This window comes from Fusarium pseudograminearum, chromosome 1 (assembly GCF_000303195.2).
Source record: "Fusarium pseudograminearum CS3096 chromosome 1, whole genome shotgun sequence".
Taxonomy (NCBI): domain Eukaryota; kingdom Fungi; phylum Ascomycota; class Sordariomycetes; order Hypocreales; family Nectriaceae; genus Fusarium; species Fusarium pseudograminearum.
The window spans coordinates 8,727,281-8,742,955 of NC_031951.1; the positions used below are offsets into that span (position 1 = coordinate 8,727,281).

Sequence of the window (15,675 nt, forward strand, 5' to 3'; positions counted from 1 at the left end):
TGGAGACAAAACAGTTTCAAGAATGAGAAACAGAGTCAACGCAGTATCAAGTTGAGGCGAGAAAGCACTGTATATATACATACATTAATTGCCTACTAACTCGAGGTGCTGGCATGGATGTGAACAACTGGCATCTCCCCTGTAAAGCGCTCACCTAGAGTTTGACAGGTCCAAACTCTGCTGCAGGCTAAAATTCATACCAAGCTTTTTTTTATTTCTGCGGCAGCCCGCCTCTTACGATTGATTGCCCCCCAGCCCCTGGAGTGTTCGCGACGGAACCCCCGTAAGTTTTGCATCAATGCCACCACACGACCTAACCGACCCCTTTGGCGTGCTTTTGACAACAGAACGGAACCTCTGCCAACAAACCAATCCGTCGACAGTTTTTATTCTTTTCTATTGTTGGCGAGTCTGTATTATCGCATTTGGTTTAAGCAAATCGCGACTATTGAAAGCCACCTGCGTCTTACAAAGGTTCTTAGTGGGGGTTAGATAATAAATACCAAAGATTAGAGACTGAACTGCACTGCACCTAAAGAGAAAGAAAACGAGCATAAAGGATTGGTCGAGGCGTATCTTTATATGCAATCATTTCCTTTTTCTCGACTCAATTCCCGCTCCTGCATAATAAGAAAAACTAATCTTTCTAGGTACCTGCTTATTATTTGAGCCGCTCACCTAACAAACTTCCCGTCTACTACCTACCAAAGTTAGATGCTGCTTACTTTGAGAGAGCCACGGCCAACAGGAGACCCGCTTGCGCGTCCATCCCCATCCTTCACCTCTTTTTAGTACTGTGACCCCCTATTATCCATCCTTTATTCCTACCTTATTCCTCGTTATTCTTCTGTCATATTTCCCATTCCCCCCTCTTGGTCCTTGTCCAACCGAACCATTTCTTCCACCCTCGCCTCGCAGGTACAAAAAATATCTCTTGGCTTCTTTTTCGTCCCTGCTTGAACCGAACTTGAACTTGTCTAATCTTCTTCTTCGCCTCCCCTCCCCCCGTCCTTTCCCGCCGGTCGAGGGTTTGTGATGCTTTGATATTTCTCTCCTTCAACATCCATCAATCGACCCTCACTCAACTCGTTCGTTCGTTCATACAGAAAAAGAAAAAAGTTCCAAAAGACCTCAAACACAAAATGGCCGTCGCTCTTCCCAGGCGATTCTATTCGCTGCTCTGGGTCGCAGTCCTACTTGCGCTCGTCGTCTTCTTTGTCTTCCTCCGCGAAGATACCTGGTCATCCATTCCTCGACCTCCCAGCGGCTGGAAGATCCCATTCACCACCGACGATGGCGTTCTCTCCTCTTGGATGGGCAACAACAAGAAGGCTCCCGCCAAGGATCCCAATGAGCCTCTGCGCATCGTGCTCACCGAGTCCTCCGGTACCCACGACGAAGTCGCCGCTGCCCTGATGCACGCTTTCGGTGGCCAGGAAGGCTCCCAGCTCGATGTCTTCTTCGCCAACCAGCGATTCCGAATGCAGGATATCATGGGCAACTTCAGCCTCCCCGCCAACATCACCGTCAACAAGTGGGACAAGTTTGCCAGCTTTGTCGAGGAGAACCCACCTCACATCCTCGTCTCCACCACCTGCGAGTTTGATCTCGACCGTGGTGCCGAGCCTATCGTCAAGCTCCTCAAGACCGCCAGCACTCACCTCTTCTGCACCATTCACCACGCCGATCGATGGGCCCAGGGCAAGTACGTCCAGGCTGTCCGAAGCTTTGTTGAGCACCAGCGCGTCGACTTTGTCGGTCTGAGCCAGCACACTGTTGACTTCTTCCTTAACGACACCACTCCCAAGTGGCACTCGGCTGCCAACGTCACCACCCGAGTTATTCCCCCGGTCTTCCCCGTCCAGATCCCCGACCCTGATCTTCAGCCTGGTATCTCTCTGTCTCTCCAGGGTGATTACTCTTCCGGCCGACGTGACTACAACGGTATCTTCAACCACCTCGGCAGCGTCGTTCGCAAGGCTGGCGAGGAGGCCGAGGGCCACAGCCCCAAGAACGTCAGCCTTCATGTTATCGGACACGGTACTCCTCCTGAGGTTCCCGACCACGTCAAGGATCACGTCTACTTCGACCAGGGTCTATCATACCCCGACTTCTACACTCTACTGTCCAAGTCATTCGCCCTCCTCCCTGCTTTCGCCTCCGACACATACTTCGACCGCAAGGCTTCTTCAACTATTCCCGCATCTCTGATCGCCGGTGCCCCCATCGTTGCGACAGAGGAGCTTCTCAAGGCTTACTCCTACATGCCTCGCGAGGCTACCTGGGTTGCCCGACCCGGTGAGGGCGAGATGGACGTTATCGAGCGAGTAATTGATGACCGAGAAGGCTTCACTAAGCGAAGACAAGCCGTGAGGGATCTGACAAAGAAGCTCCTCGATGATAACCACGCCAACACCAAGGCCTGGATCGAGGAGGCCTTCGAGAGATACAAGAACAACTAAACATGGGGAAACGCGCAATTAGATAAATGATTTGTTGGGATTTTTGCTATTTTGCTTTTTACTGTACAATTACGCGGCACCATTTCACATGATCGGGAATCAAAGGATGAGCGGCTCTATGATTCGAGAGTTTTTATTTTACTACCACACATGCATGAACAAACATTCTTAATATACGGCTTCTCAGTACATTAAAAGACATCAAGAAAGCAAAACAGAAAAAAATTCAATCATGAAATACCACTTAAACCCCAGTTTCTTCCGCATTCCAGTGATGTCAATTTCCCCATGTCTTGATTTAATAGTGTAGCGGGTGGCTGGCGGTAGTCTCAGAAAGAAAAAAAACCATACTCCCGCAGACCGCATTCTCACTCCTCCCTTGCCGAAGATCGAATCCGGCAGTTTGGTTGTGGAAAGAGAGATACGGTGAATCATTGGGTAGCCGGGTCATGTTCTAGAATACCGGCGCCAACCAACAGTCAATCAATCGTGGAAATCTGGCATTGAACCAACAACAAAGTTTAATAGAGCCCGTGTTTGTGGCCAGTGCAACTCTTTTAACATATTTACAAAGCCACCGTTTCTGGGGTAATACTGCTAAGGTCATTACTAGTTTTCTCTGAATATTAATAGTACATCGCCGGACATTACATAGTCATCGTCACTGCACGAAATGAGTTAGACATCTATGTGTAATTTTATTTTAAACTATCTCCCTCGTTGCGCACTGCTGAGGGAGAAGATAGCCGACTAGATACACCCCAGAATGCATAGTAAAACGTCTCTATGTCTAAGGTATGTAGAAGCTGAAGAAGTATGCCAAAAAAGAATCTTGTCATCCAAACACCCGTCATGATAAAGCCGCCATACCCAAGAATGAGAAAGGAAATTAAGGAGATGGTATATATGTGTTTGTGTTATATATGGAAGATTGGAAATCTTATGATTTGAGATCCTTGGCTTCCTTGTTGTCCGCCATCTCGGCGCGACCCTCCTCTTCGCGAGGAAGTAGTTGGTAGCTGCCAGCAGCCTTCTTGGACTGCTGGTATCGGTCGCGAGCCCAACCGTAGAGGGCGCTACCAGCAAGGATAAGAGCCATACTGCCGGCGCGGTCGGCAGTGAGAAGCTCGCCGAGGAGCACAACGGCGAGAGAGCTCTGGGCGACACCCCGAGCGGCGGTGACAATCATGTGAGTCGTGGGGCTGGTGACCTCGATCTGCATAAATGTAGCGATAGTGAGGAGGAAGGCTGAGACACCTGTCAAGCAGGCGGAGCTGAGGAACTGACGGGCGACGTCCATGGACTCGACAGTGAAGAGGCTGCTCATGGTGGCCATCTCGCCCGAAAGAGGGAAGAGAGGGATGTAGAAGAGGACGGCCATGCAGTTAGACATCCAAACCATCTGCCACATACCCTCCTGGCTCTTACCGAGGAAGCGCTTGACAACGACAGACTCGACAGCAGTGGTGAAACTGGATCCGACACCGAGCAGGACACCCTTGCCTGAAGTAAGCATCTGGCTGTAGTCGGCCATCATACCGGTTCCGAAACCAGCCATGACCATGGCGCAGCCGACGAGGGAAATGGGTGGGTAGTAAGGGCGAGGTCGGAGAACCAAGAGCGACAGGAAGAGAGTGAACGGCAAGAGAAGACCACGGGCGATTTGGTAGACCGAGGCGTTGACTGAAGCAAGACAGTATGTCTTGGCCAGGATACCGATGAGACGCGCGACCGTAAGAGGTAGTAGGGCGATCCAAGCCTTGGGTCTGTCAGCAAGATGTCCTTCATATTGAAGGTATTGTGTGGTCACATACATTAAGAGGTCGGTATAGCTTGATCCATCCTGTAGCCAATCCGATAACAGTGAGTAGTAGGACCTGTATCGTAGTCTGCAGCGCAAGCAATGTGACTGGTGCCTCAACACCATTGAGGGCCGACTTGGAAAGAATGGTGCTCCAGATAGCACATGATGAATGGAAGAGTACCACCAGGGCGACTCTCATTCGTGAAGGCGGGGGTCGGTTCTCGACCTGCGGTTGTTCGGCGGCTGCCATTGTGACGATGTATTATGTATATGTCGACAAGATGGTTGTGTTGAATACAGTAAGAAGAGACGAGTAAAGAGAAAAGAGTTGAAGAAGTAATGAGAAAGAAACAACAAGTAGTATCCAAAAGCGGGTAAACGAATGTCTGAAGCTGCTTTAGGCGAAGCTTCCAAGGGTCTTTATGTTGTCTCTATTGGGACAAGGAAAACATGCAAAAGACAAGAAAATAAACTCTTGTGAGAGGGGAGATTGTGTGTTGGATGGGTTGCCCGGAGGTTTTGTTGATCGATCCCGCTGGCGGACGTCAAGTCTATTTCCCGAGCTAACACGAGACAGGTTCCCCCTCAGATGCAGACGCAGTACATACAATGCAGGACAAGGCACGGGATGGTGGGAAAAAAGGTAAGTGGGCAGCCAATTGCTCGTGGGTGTAAAGTGAAAAGGGGGCTCACTATGGATCGGACGCGTTAGCATGACATGGGACATGAGGAGACTGGAGACCCGAAATCTGGCGCCACACCATTTAGCCTTGGTTCACTGCAACTTCAATCTTGGCTCTCATCGGGGTCTGTCCAGTGACAATCCTCGAGGGTCATATCCTTCCTTGTCGCCAATTCCCCATATGTCCCCAGGACCCCCAGTTTCCCGGCCTTGATCTGAAGCACAACCGAAGTACCGCCATAGGTCATCGCGGTGCCCTGGAGACTGCGCTGGGCTGGAGATTTGGGTTTGAAAGTGTTTGGTATCATAGTTTAAAAGCATGGCGGCTGTAACAAGGCGGAGTGGGAGGAAAATGCCCGCTGTCAATAAATTCTGATGAATATTCGTTCATTAGCGAGCCTAGTTTCTTAGCAGGTAGCGAGCGCCTGCATCTGCAGCAAGGGCGTGCATCTATCAGGAGACGGTCTGGTGCATAGATATGCAATTAGAGGGTTCCGCTTGCAATATGACGTAGGTAGTATGTCTATCATCCCCACGGTAGGAGATACCACTGTTGATCAAACTACCGCTCCTGCCTCCTGTAGCGGTTGTCTTCCCTGCAGTGATAATCCATTCGCTAGAAAACACCCCTTACTAAAACTAAAACAAATAAGCCAATTTTTAAGTCTATGTGCATTTAGTTTTTTTGGGTTATTGCCGCTGCAACCACCGAAGATCTTTCGTCTCGGTCGAATATTTACCGTAGCCTCAGGGTATCAGAAAAACTGGTTATTGGAGGGATGAGAGATGGAAATCGGTACGTCAGCCTATGCTGTTTCGACTGTACTCTTGGGCCATATCATTGTATCCTACTGAGCCAAGATGTCAACTTTCCTGTCGCTCACCAGACTAGGTACTGAGGTATCATTGTTCTTCTCGGTTCTCTTGACTCCGTACCTAGAGTAGGTACATAAAGAAAGTAACTACTTGCAGGTAAAGCCAAGAATGTAGTCGCAAGCGAGTGCAAGGCCAAGGTTAACAATCAGGTTTTCAGTCCAGCCACGGAGTACAGTCTCTTTCCCCCTCTTCGTTGTATCCAATCTCCTATCCTCATCTTCTTCAACTCAACATAGGATGTTCTCCGCGTGATAATACCATAAAGTCACATCAGTGGCTAAGCATTCGAGTCAGGATCACCAGGAGTGTTTCAGCATAAAGGAACGATCCAAGCAAGGTCTTAGCCTCCGCTACTTGGTCCCTCCGTGCTTCCATTTTCTCTTCTCTGTATGTACCTTTCGAACAATGAGAGGCAAAACCGGTCAGGCTACCAGGGTTGCGCTATTGTGTTGCGTTGCATTGCTATAATACTGCAGCCCCGATTAAACCCAGCTGCCAGCCATCTTGAGCAAAGTGCGAAGCGCGGAGTCAAAGGAAAAGTGGACAACGCTTTGATGATGATGGGCAATCGTCTCCGCTAATGCTGATTATGTGAAACCTGGGTACAGAGTAAGGATAATATTTGAAATCCCAGGAGGGCGAAAGCTTGGCAACAGATGGAGGTACCGGGTTGTCTCAATCGTGTTTGCGAATATTGGGTCCGGATGTGGCCGTCAAAGTAAAACAAGAGGCTTGGACAACATCTACAAAAGTGACGTGTTTGATGTTTTGTGTTATTTTTGTTCTTCTTATTGTATTTCTCGCTGTATGCAGTATATGCTATGTTGCTTTTTTTGTTCTGCCATCAATCTTCTGCCGCCCGGCAGACGGACATGATGCTGATATGAGACGAAAAATCTAAGATGCGGTGACGAAATTAAGACAAAATAGTAGCGCCCGCCGTGCATGGTATCCCCTGCCCAGTTCCCCATTCAAAGCCCTGTCCAGAGCCGAACCGTGCCATGACCATGTTCCATCATGACGAGAAAAGATGAGGCAATGTGTGCCCTACATCAAGATAACAGAAATATCCCATCAACCAGGACAATCTATCAATGCGAAACAATAACACCAAGTAACAATAATGAAAACACCCCAATGCCAGCTAGTGAAACATGAATTCTAGGTTTGGAACCAGTTTATCATTATGTACTGCCCGAGACAGCCTCGTCTTTTGTAGAAGCCTCAGCCTTGGGCGTCGGCACGGGCGTGATATCATCAACAGCCCTGACACCGTCCTTGACCTCCTGCTCAAAGAACATGCGAGCAACATCGAAAGCAGAGTCAATGCTCTTTGTGATCTTGGTGCAAGCGCAGTCGCGCGTCCAGGTGTTGTGGAAGTTGAGGTTCTTACCCAACTTGCTGTCCATCAACACATGAGGAACGCCGATAACGGTGGAGAGAATGTGACCGTGAAGACGATCAGTAATGACAAAGTGGGCCGATCCAAGAAGTTCGAAGCCAGCCATTGACTTGGCCCAAGCACGCTGGTTCTTACCCGGCTCGCGGTCGCCGTCGTCGTCGATGGAGGGGGTCTTGGTGAACTTCCAGTCCACCTTGTTGTAGGTTACGTTGCCAATGCTGCCGCCAAGATCGACCTTGCCTTCGCCAAACTCAATGCTTTCGGAGTCACCATCAGAAATCTCGGCGTCCTTTCGGGCGAGAATGAGAATGTCATGACTAGATAGAGTCAGCCTGTATATTCACATAGCAGATAAAGAACAACTTACGTCTTCTTGGTGTTGTGTCTAAAGTCAGATCGGTTTCCCCACATGAAAGCAATATCAGGAACAAGGTCGCTCTGAATACCCTCAGAGTTGCCAAAGTTGTCCATGAGCCAATCGTAGCTGGGCTTGTCACGAGCAGCCAATTGCAGGTCGTGGTGCTTGGTAAAAGACTTGCGAGTCTGTTCAATCCTCTCGGGGTTGTGCATGTAGATACTCTGGGGGAAAGCTCGGATGGAGATGTTCTGGAAGTTCTCGATCATGTTCATTCGCGAAGGTTGGTCCTCCCAGTAGTAATCGTTGAAGTTACCACCACCAGCCATGATGATACCGGAGTGGGGGCGGTGTTCCTCAAGCTTCTGGCGGAACTTTTTGATGTCGCAATCCTTGTACATGAAGCTGTATCACATCAGTATCACCGACGTTGTTCAACGTGACAGACATATCTTACCGGCAGGCTTCCATAGTTTCAATTCCAAGAATGCTCAGTAGGATTTGCTGGGCAGACCAAATGGCGGCATCGCCCTTGTTCTCCGTCTCGAGATAACCCCAGATGTTGGCATACCGGATTCCCTTGAATCTCTCTTGGTAGGCGTGGATGAGACGCTGCTGGAGGTCGTTGACAATGTTCTCGCAACCTGCGGTAGGTGCTCTCGTCAAATCGTAGGAGATATCTGTGTTAGAATCCTTTGCGTCTTCTGTGTCCTCCTCGCCAGCACCAACGGCGCCAGCAGCGTCTGTGGGCTTTGGAGGTTCGTCGATAGTAGCATTGTCGCCTTTCGAAGGCCAGTGCCAGTCTGCGCTCGGTAGATGTTCCTTGAAGCTCTCGGGACCTTGGTAAGACACCAAGATGGCAAATACGAAAAGCACAGCAACCACGGCTAGCGCGATGCGTGCGAAGCGGTTCATAGCTGGAAGCATGATGATGAACTCATGGAATGTAGGTTTAGGTTAAGGTTGGGGATTAAGGAGCGTAACACCCGGATATTTCTATCGCGGGTTAGAGAGGAAAGAGCAAGAACGAGATTGGAAAGAGGATAGAATGATGATGAAATGGAAGAGAATAAAGAGAGGAAGAGAGATCAAATCAGACCAAGTCGAACATCTCGAAACGTCTTTCCATTCAAATAAAAAGAAGCGGATGTGACCCCCCATCCTAGTCCCGTCTCCTGGCTACAGTCCTCCACTCGGGCGATTCAATGGATGCATTCCAAGTGCGCCACCACACCCATGACCCTCTTAGCAAGGGTGTCAATTCTGTCTGTGCCTGAGCCTAAACTGCATGTCGGATCGCTGTAACCCCTTTCCATTCTGCTACACGGTTATGCACATATGCATCCCACACATGGAAAGCGCGCCTCATTAGCGAGGTATGCTTACAACCGATAGATGCACTTATTGACTCTTACGCGGCGTAAGAAAAACAGTGGACAGGCACTTTACCGGGATGTGACCTTTCGAATCCAACGTAGCCAAGACAGAAGCCCCCTTTTCGCTCTCTCCCTCCCATTGCATCGATTGCCTTGGCTTGCACCGCACAGTTACAGTTGCACACCCTTCCTTCTTTTTTAATCTTCTATTTTATCCCTATCCACTAGACTTGGCATCTCCACGCTGGCCTTCTGCCAATTGACTTGATCGATTTAATTTGGAGACCACATCGCAACGGTTCTCATTTCTTGTCTCGTCCCGCGTGTCGCTTATCCTCTTCTTTTCTTGAATTCGTCACTTTTTCTTATCGCGCGTTGAATCAGATTTGAGCGACTCACGGCCGTTCGTCCACTCTTTTACAAGACCTCACCGTTTGCGATCGACGTCCCGACATAATCATGGCCGACCAGAACAAGAAGAACGACGACTTCGTGGCCAAGATGCCCGAGGTCGCCAACGAGAACAATATCGGTGACGGCGAGAAGGAGAACGACTCCCTCGTTGGCCGTGGCCCTGGCACTGATGCCCTCCCTGCGCAGCCTGGAGGCTTCATGGCCACGGTTGAGAACAGCGGACCTTTCTCTATTCTCGCCTACTGTCTCTCCTCCATTTCCATGACAGTTGTCAACAAGTATGTTGTCTCTGGCAGTTCATGGAACCTGACTTTCTTCTATCTTGCGGTTCAGGTAAGTTTTTCGCTGTGCCCCGCGTTTCAGGAATGTAGTCTAATTTGGTGTTGAATTACTAGTCAATTGTGTGCATTGCTGCCATCACAGCATGCAAGCAGTTGGGCATGATCAAGTCCCTTGCTCCTCTGGAGATGGACCGCATTAAGAAGTGTAAGTTGTGATTCCTGAGAACATTAGAGGGGCAATGGCTAATACGATGATAACCAGGGTATCCCATTTCGCTCGTCCTTGTTGGTATGATCTACACAAGCACCAAGGCTCTTCAGTACCTCTCCGTGCCTGTCTACACCATCTTCAAGAACTTGACCATCATTGCTATCGCTTATGGCGAGGTTCTCTGGTTCGGTGGCTCTGTCACGTCTACTGCTCTCGCCTCTTTCAGTCTCATGGTTCTCAGCTCCGTTGTTGCTGCCTGGGCTGATATCAAGAGCGCCATCTCTGGTGACTACAGTGCCACCACTGGTGATGCCGATGCGCTTGCGACCTTGAACGCCGGCTACTTTTGGATGGCCATGAACGTTATCTGCTCTGCCTCTTACGTCCTTGGCATGCGCAAGGTCATTCACAAGATGAACTTCAAGGATTGGGACACCATGTACTACAACAACCTCCTCACCATCCCCGTCCTCGTCTTCTTCTCGCTCGTCACTGAGGACTGGTCCAGCGCCAACTTGGCCAAGAACTTCCCCGAGGATACTCGCAACCGCATGATGATCGGCATCATCTACTCTGGTCTTGCTGCTATCTTCATCTCCTACTGCTCTGCTTGGTGCATCCGAGTCACCTCTTCCACCACCTACTCTATGGTCGGTGCCCTCAACAAGCTGCCTATTGCTGTCTCTGGTCTCATCTTCTTCGCCGCCCCCGTCACCTTCGGATCCGTTTCAGCTATCTTTATTGGTTTCGTCTCCGGTATCGTTTATGCTTGGGCCAAGGTCAAGGAGAACGAGGCTAAGAAGAACGCTCTTCCCACTGCTGAGAACCGAGATTCATCAAAGTAAACTCGATATCGAAACGAATCGCAACGGTCGGCTGAAGTTACTTCAAGCACACGCCAAAAGCTACTTAGCTAGTCTGCCACAATTCTGGCCAATCTTTCCTCCTAGCCTGGTTATACCAGCAAACGACAATTATGTACCTATCCATGGTAATTGAATGACAAACGTAATGTAGACATTTTTTGTATAACGTCTGGAGCATTAGCTCAAATATTGATGGGGTTTTGGGTGTCATTTAAAAGCGTTTATAGACCTGATTCAATACAAAGTCTCTTAATCCTTAAACTACCTGATACTCGTGATCTACGACTTGTGCTCATGGCACAAATGATGAATTAGACAATAGATAAGACTCGACCATGACGTCGTTATTGACTGGACATCTTCTCAGCCCTGTCGTATGCAAAAAGCGACTAGTCAACGTATGAAGACATGTCCTTGGCCTAATCTCACATGGCATGGCAGGTTGCACAAGAGATAGCTGCATAAGTCCAACGTTACATCTCATGCATAGCTTCTGCAACAATTGTGTACTCTGATCCTCATACCTTACACAGTCCCAAGTCGTCGGATTGCCTTTCACAGCAACCAGCATCTAGAAGCATATTAACACCTTGGCTCAAAACGCGCATCAAGTTTCTATCTTCTTTGCACAACCATCACCCTCCTTTGTGCAGAGCCCTGACAATCAGCTCACTTTCAGCTGAAAAGTATCATTTCTCACTCTCAGCCCCGTTTTAAGCATATGAATAGCCACAATCTGTAGTGTAATCTGACATTGTACACTTGTGGAGGCCCTGCTTCAATCTTCACACCCCCCCTTTTCCAGAAGCACAGCCAACATTGGCGCAAGCCCACTGGCAGGATAAAAAAGCAAATGTCCGTTTTGAACCGGGGCTTCCGCACAGTTTCGCAAGCGGAAATAACAAAAAGAGATTTCCTTCACTACCGGTAACTTGGTTAGGGGGCAATGTTATCCAGGGGCTGCAAGGAGATTTTGTACCTGAGTTAGTTGGTAGGCTTATTTAGCAACTGGACCCCGAGATGGGGAAAGCAGATGGAAATCATCCATGGTGAGGGAATGCAATTTCGGCCTCTTTTCCCATGGTTCTGCTGGTTTCCTCAACCATCTTCTAGTCACTGGGTACAGCGGTAGGGCGAATATAGTGCGACATTAGGACTCCGGTTGAGAAGGTGAAGCAAGCTAGAAGAACGCTACGAGTTTCCCATCTGTTAGGTCAAGTGGGCTGTGGGTGTCTGTTTGGTCTTTAGTATAGGGCGACATCCTCACACCAGGACCCTTGGATAAAGACACAGGAGGTGTTAATAGCTTCAATGTGGAAAGGACCTTGTTACATGACAGTCAGACATGTAACACAGCAGCAGCAGTGACATTGCCAGTTAACAGAAGGAGACAGAAAGTCTCATAAGTCCACACAACCCTTGAAATGCGAGTTAACCAAAGCCCAAAACCGTTCTCATATTCATCTATCAAATAATAACGTAGATTTCATTATACGCCGTGCCATGCCGTTCAATCAATAGCAGATTTATCCTTAAACCTGTCTAAACTTTTCCATCCGCCGTTCATCCCGCGCAGTAAACTCCTACGCGCAAAAGCGCTCTATACGCTGATCGTCCTGAAGACACTGAACTCCTCTCCCGTGGCAACCAAGCTTCCCGTGATCTGGGGGTGCCAGTGCACCTCCTTAGCGTCCTTGAGGTAGTGCACGAACAGCAGCTGGGGCGGCACGTCCTTAACCCCGGCTGTGTCCTTGCTCTCCTCGTCGTCCAGCTCGACAGCCAGATCCCACAGGGTAACGGTGTTGTCACCGGCGGCAACGGCAACGATGGAGTCGTCGGTGGGATGCCACTCGACACTGGTGATCTGCTCCTTGTGGAAGTTGAAGCTGGCGATGGGCTGGGGCTTCTCTGAGCTGGCCTTCCACTGTCGGAGATCCCACACAGCCCAGGTACCGTTGTCGTCACCGGAGGCGAGGAGGTGAGTTTGCTGGCGCGACCAAGACATGACGTTGACATCGACATCTGATACCTGCATGGTAATGGCGGCCTTGCGGGACTTGGATCGTACGTCCCAGATGCGGATGGTGCCGTCACTTGAGGCAGAGGCAAAGACAGAAGCCTCAGATGGCGACCACTGCAACTCCTCAACACTGCTCTGGTGGCCTTGGAAAGGTCGGTTGTCAGTGACCCAGCCACCTCCGTCAGTGCGTGTTGTCACGTAGATGAGACCATCGTTGTCACCAGTAAGGAGCTTGCCACTGGGAACAAGGGGAGACCAGTCAAGAGCGTAACCCTCAGCCTTATGTGCGCGGATGGTAGAGATAGGCTTGTTCTGCTGAGCGGAGATGGTGGTACCAGGATTGTCGAACGAGGCAAGGTGAGGAGTAATGTCGTGGATGAAGACGTTGCTAGACTCGGTCATAGTGGCAGTTAGAGTCGTTCCAGGCCGTCCAGCCTCCTGGCTAGGGATCTGATGGGCGCGGATACGGTTGGTGATAGAGTTGAGAGGAATCGACTTGCTCTCCAGGATAGGATCGGCATCCTCGTCGTCATCGTCGTCTTCCGAGTCGGAGCCCTCGTCGCCACGGTCCATCTTGCTAAGACCGCTGAACTTCATAACCATGATCTGGTTGTCGGCGTCCTTTCCGGTCTCAGCCTGGGTGCCGGAGACGGTGTACATGGTGGCAGGGTAGGCCTTGCGGTTGTCGCCGAGGTTGTCGCGGACAATGTCGAAGGAGAGACATGGCCAGGGAGTGCTGAGGTTGTGCAGCATCTCGTAGGTGGTCAGATCAGGAGCGAGGGTCTGGCCGGGCTCGAGTTTGCTTCGTCCGACGATAAAGGTTCCTTGGCCTTGGTCTTGGTCGACTTCCATGGCGTCTACAATCGTCTTGTTAGATTGTGTTGCTGGTTTTCGTTTCAATTAGATAGCTTACCCTTCTCATCAGCCTCTCGCTCAGCATCAGGGCGTCCGTCTACACCAGCCTCGAGAATCTCATCCTCGCTCTCGAACTCGTCCTCGAACTCATCTTCGAACTCGCCCATCTCCCTGTTGTTGTCGTCAATGTCCATCTTCTCGGGACGGTCGCCGCCCTTGAGCGCATCGCCGTGGTCGGCCTCGGCTGTTCGCTTCGACATTGTTACGGACTGATGTGGTTGGTTGTTGGAATTGTTTCTGGTGATCTACAAAAAGGACTGAATTTTTATTATCGCCGTCTTTTTTTGGTGCCCCTCCAAGGATGGCAGAAAAAATAAATTGGAGACTAAAAGGAACCCCGCCATGACGCGGGGCTGTAGCCGAGAATTTACCGGCGCAGAATTAAAGCATGAAGATGAATGCGATGGTTTGTTGATGATGGAATAAGAGAATGATTACATTGAGATTACATTTTCTACACGCAAGTTAAACATTCAAAATTGGATATCAGACTGTCCCATGTCTCGTTTCGGATTCCATACAGTGTCACACAATCTCATCCATAATTTAGCCTTGATCAATAATACCCTGTAGAGCAAGTACATGAGTACTGCTGATAAATTCATGCATCGCCCCATATCACCCGTTCGGTCGTATTCGCAGATCGGGAACTATTGATTCCAAATGGTTCTGACAAGCATTGAATATGTGCATGCGTTCGCTCTATGTATAGACCCTTGCCTCGGCTCCAACTTGCTTTTGGATTGGGTCATTTTTAATTCTGCTTTTGTCAGCATCCACTCACTGTAGACACCGGCACTCGGGCCAGAGAACTCCCCCAATGGACGTCATGTACGCCCTCCGAAATTTCACAATTACAGTAATTGATTGATTGTGTCATATGGCCTGGCTTGTTCATCACCCACCGACTGCCGGGGATATGTTCACTGCGTACTAATCAATTAAGTGTAATCGCTTTCAATCATGGCTGGAGCTTCTAGAAGCTCTACTACCTCAATCACTCATATATAAAGCATATCCACTTAACTTTAGATCCAAACTCGCATTGTTTTCTTTCTACTTCCAAAAGTACCCCTCCATAGAAATATTTATATAAATCTATTCCCTCTACTCCCCCACCAAAACCCCTCAAACTTTCATCACCAACCAAAACACAAAACCTCAACCTCACATAACCTCTATCAAAATGGCCGCCCCTTCTGCCGTTGTGGACATCACCTCCAAGGCTCAGTTCGACGAGCTCGTCAAGAACACCCCCTACGTCGCCCTGCAGGCCCACGCCTCGTGGTGCGGTCCTTGCAAGGCCATCTCCCCCATCTTCAAGAAGCAGGCCGATCAGCACACCTCGGAGAAGTTCGCTTTCGCCAAGTTCGACACCGACGATGTCCCCGACCTCGCCTTTGAGCTTGGTATCCGATCCATCCCCGCCTTCTTCTTCTTCGAGAACGGCGACAAGGACAGCGACCTGTTGGGTGCCGTCCCTCCCAAGCTGACCGCCGCCATCTCTGGCTACGCTGATAAGGCCAAGGGTGGTGCTGAGGAGAAGCCCGCTGAGGACAACACCCTCAAGACCGACGAGAACTTCTAAACGAGCACTTTTCTCACAAAGAACAAAAATATTACAAAGCAACGGCTCTAGAAGCGCAGGTTCGCAAGGATACCCCTAGAAACGAGGCGCACCAGACGGGCGACATACACCACAATTCTACAAACCACCATGGGCTACAACTACGGCTTAAAGTATAGGTTTTGATTTGAGTAGGGTGGTCCGCGCCGGTTAGCTAAGAATAGATCAAATTTTACTTCATCGTATGTTTCAGTTGTGATAATCCTTTGTAGTCTTGGTCCTTTCGACCTCCATGGTATTTGCAGTTTGTATATACATGTAAATAAAGTAAATCAAGAAAATAAATGTTCGCTGTGGCTTGCTAATAAGCGCAGTGTAATCCGAGGACGTATTTCTTTCCTGTAATCTCGGATCTCGTACCGTCATCATACTCTTCTCGCGTCT

The 15,675-nt window shown here is 49.5% G+C and overlaps 6 protein-coding genes across 6 annotated transcripts; 3 read left to right on the forward strand and 3 right to left on the reverse strand.

Moving 5' to 3' along the window:
* Window positions 1-1,142: 1,142 nt before the first annotated feature.
* FPSE_00404 (uncharacterized protein) lies at window positions 1,143-2,462 on the forward strand (the record flags this gene model as incomplete). The annotated part of the gene is made up of 1 exon (XM_009253524.1): window positions 1,143-2,462. The coding sequence occupies one exon, from the start codon at window positions 1,143-1,145 to the stop codon at window positions 2,460-2,462; it is 1,320 nt and encodes a 439-aa protein (XP_009251799.1).
* Window positions 2,463-3,402: 940 nt separating this feature from the next.
* Window positions 3,403-4,516, reverse strand: FPSE_00405 (uncharacterized protein; the record flags this gene model as incomplete). The annotated part of the gene is made up of 2 exons (XM_009253525.1): window positions 3,403-4,221; window positions 4,277-4,516. The coding sequence occupies 2 exons, from the start codon at window positions 4,514-4,516 to the stop codon at window positions 3,403-3,405; spliced, it is 1,059 nt and encodes a 352-aa protein (XP_009251800.1).
* A 2,492-nt stretch (window positions 4,517-7,008) lies between these two features.
* On the reverse strand, window positions 7,009-8,508 carry FPSE_00406 (uncharacterized protein; the record flags this gene model as incomplete). The annotated part of the gene is made up of 3 exons (XM_009253526.1): window positions 7,009-7,543; window positions 7,594-7,986; window positions 8,039-8,508. The coding sequence occupies 3 exons, from the start codon at window positions 8,506-8,508 to the stop codon at window positions 7,009-7,011; spliced, it is 1,398 nt and encodes a 465-aa protein (XP_009251801.1).
* A 908-nt stretch (window positions 8,509-9,416) lies between these two features.
* On the forward strand, window positions 9,417-10,708 carry FPSE_00407 (uncharacterized protein; the record flags this gene model as incomplete). The annotated part of the gene is made up of 3 exons (XM_009253527.1): window positions 9,417-9,704; window positions 9,767-9,857; window positions 9,915-10,708. 3 exons carry the CDS (start codon window positions 9,417-9,419, stop codon window positions 10,706-10,708), a joined length of 1,173 nt encoding a protein of 390 aa, XP_009251802.1.
* A 1,621-nt stretch (window positions 10,709-12,329) lies between these two features.
* FPSE_00408 (uncharacterized protein) lies at window positions 12,330-13,864 on the reverse strand (the record flags this gene model as incomplete). Its single annotated transcript, XM_009253528.1, has 2 exons — window positions 12,330-13,606; window positions 13,663-13,864. 2 exons carry the CDS (start codon window positions 13,862-13,864, stop codon window positions 12,330-12,332), a joined length of 1,479 nt encoding a protein of 492 aa, XP_009251803.1.
* A 986-nt stretch (window positions 13,865-14,850) lies between these two features.
* FPSE_00409 (uncharacterized protein) lies at window positions 14,851-15,252 on the forward strand (the record flags this gene model as incomplete). Its single annotated transcript, XM_009253529.1, has 1 exon — window positions 14,851-15,252. One exon carries the CDS (start codon window positions 14,851-14,853, stop codon window positions 15,250-15,252), a length of 402 nt encoding a protein of 133 aa, XP_009251804.1.
* Between the last annotated feature and the right edge of the window lie 423 nt (window positions 15,253-15,675).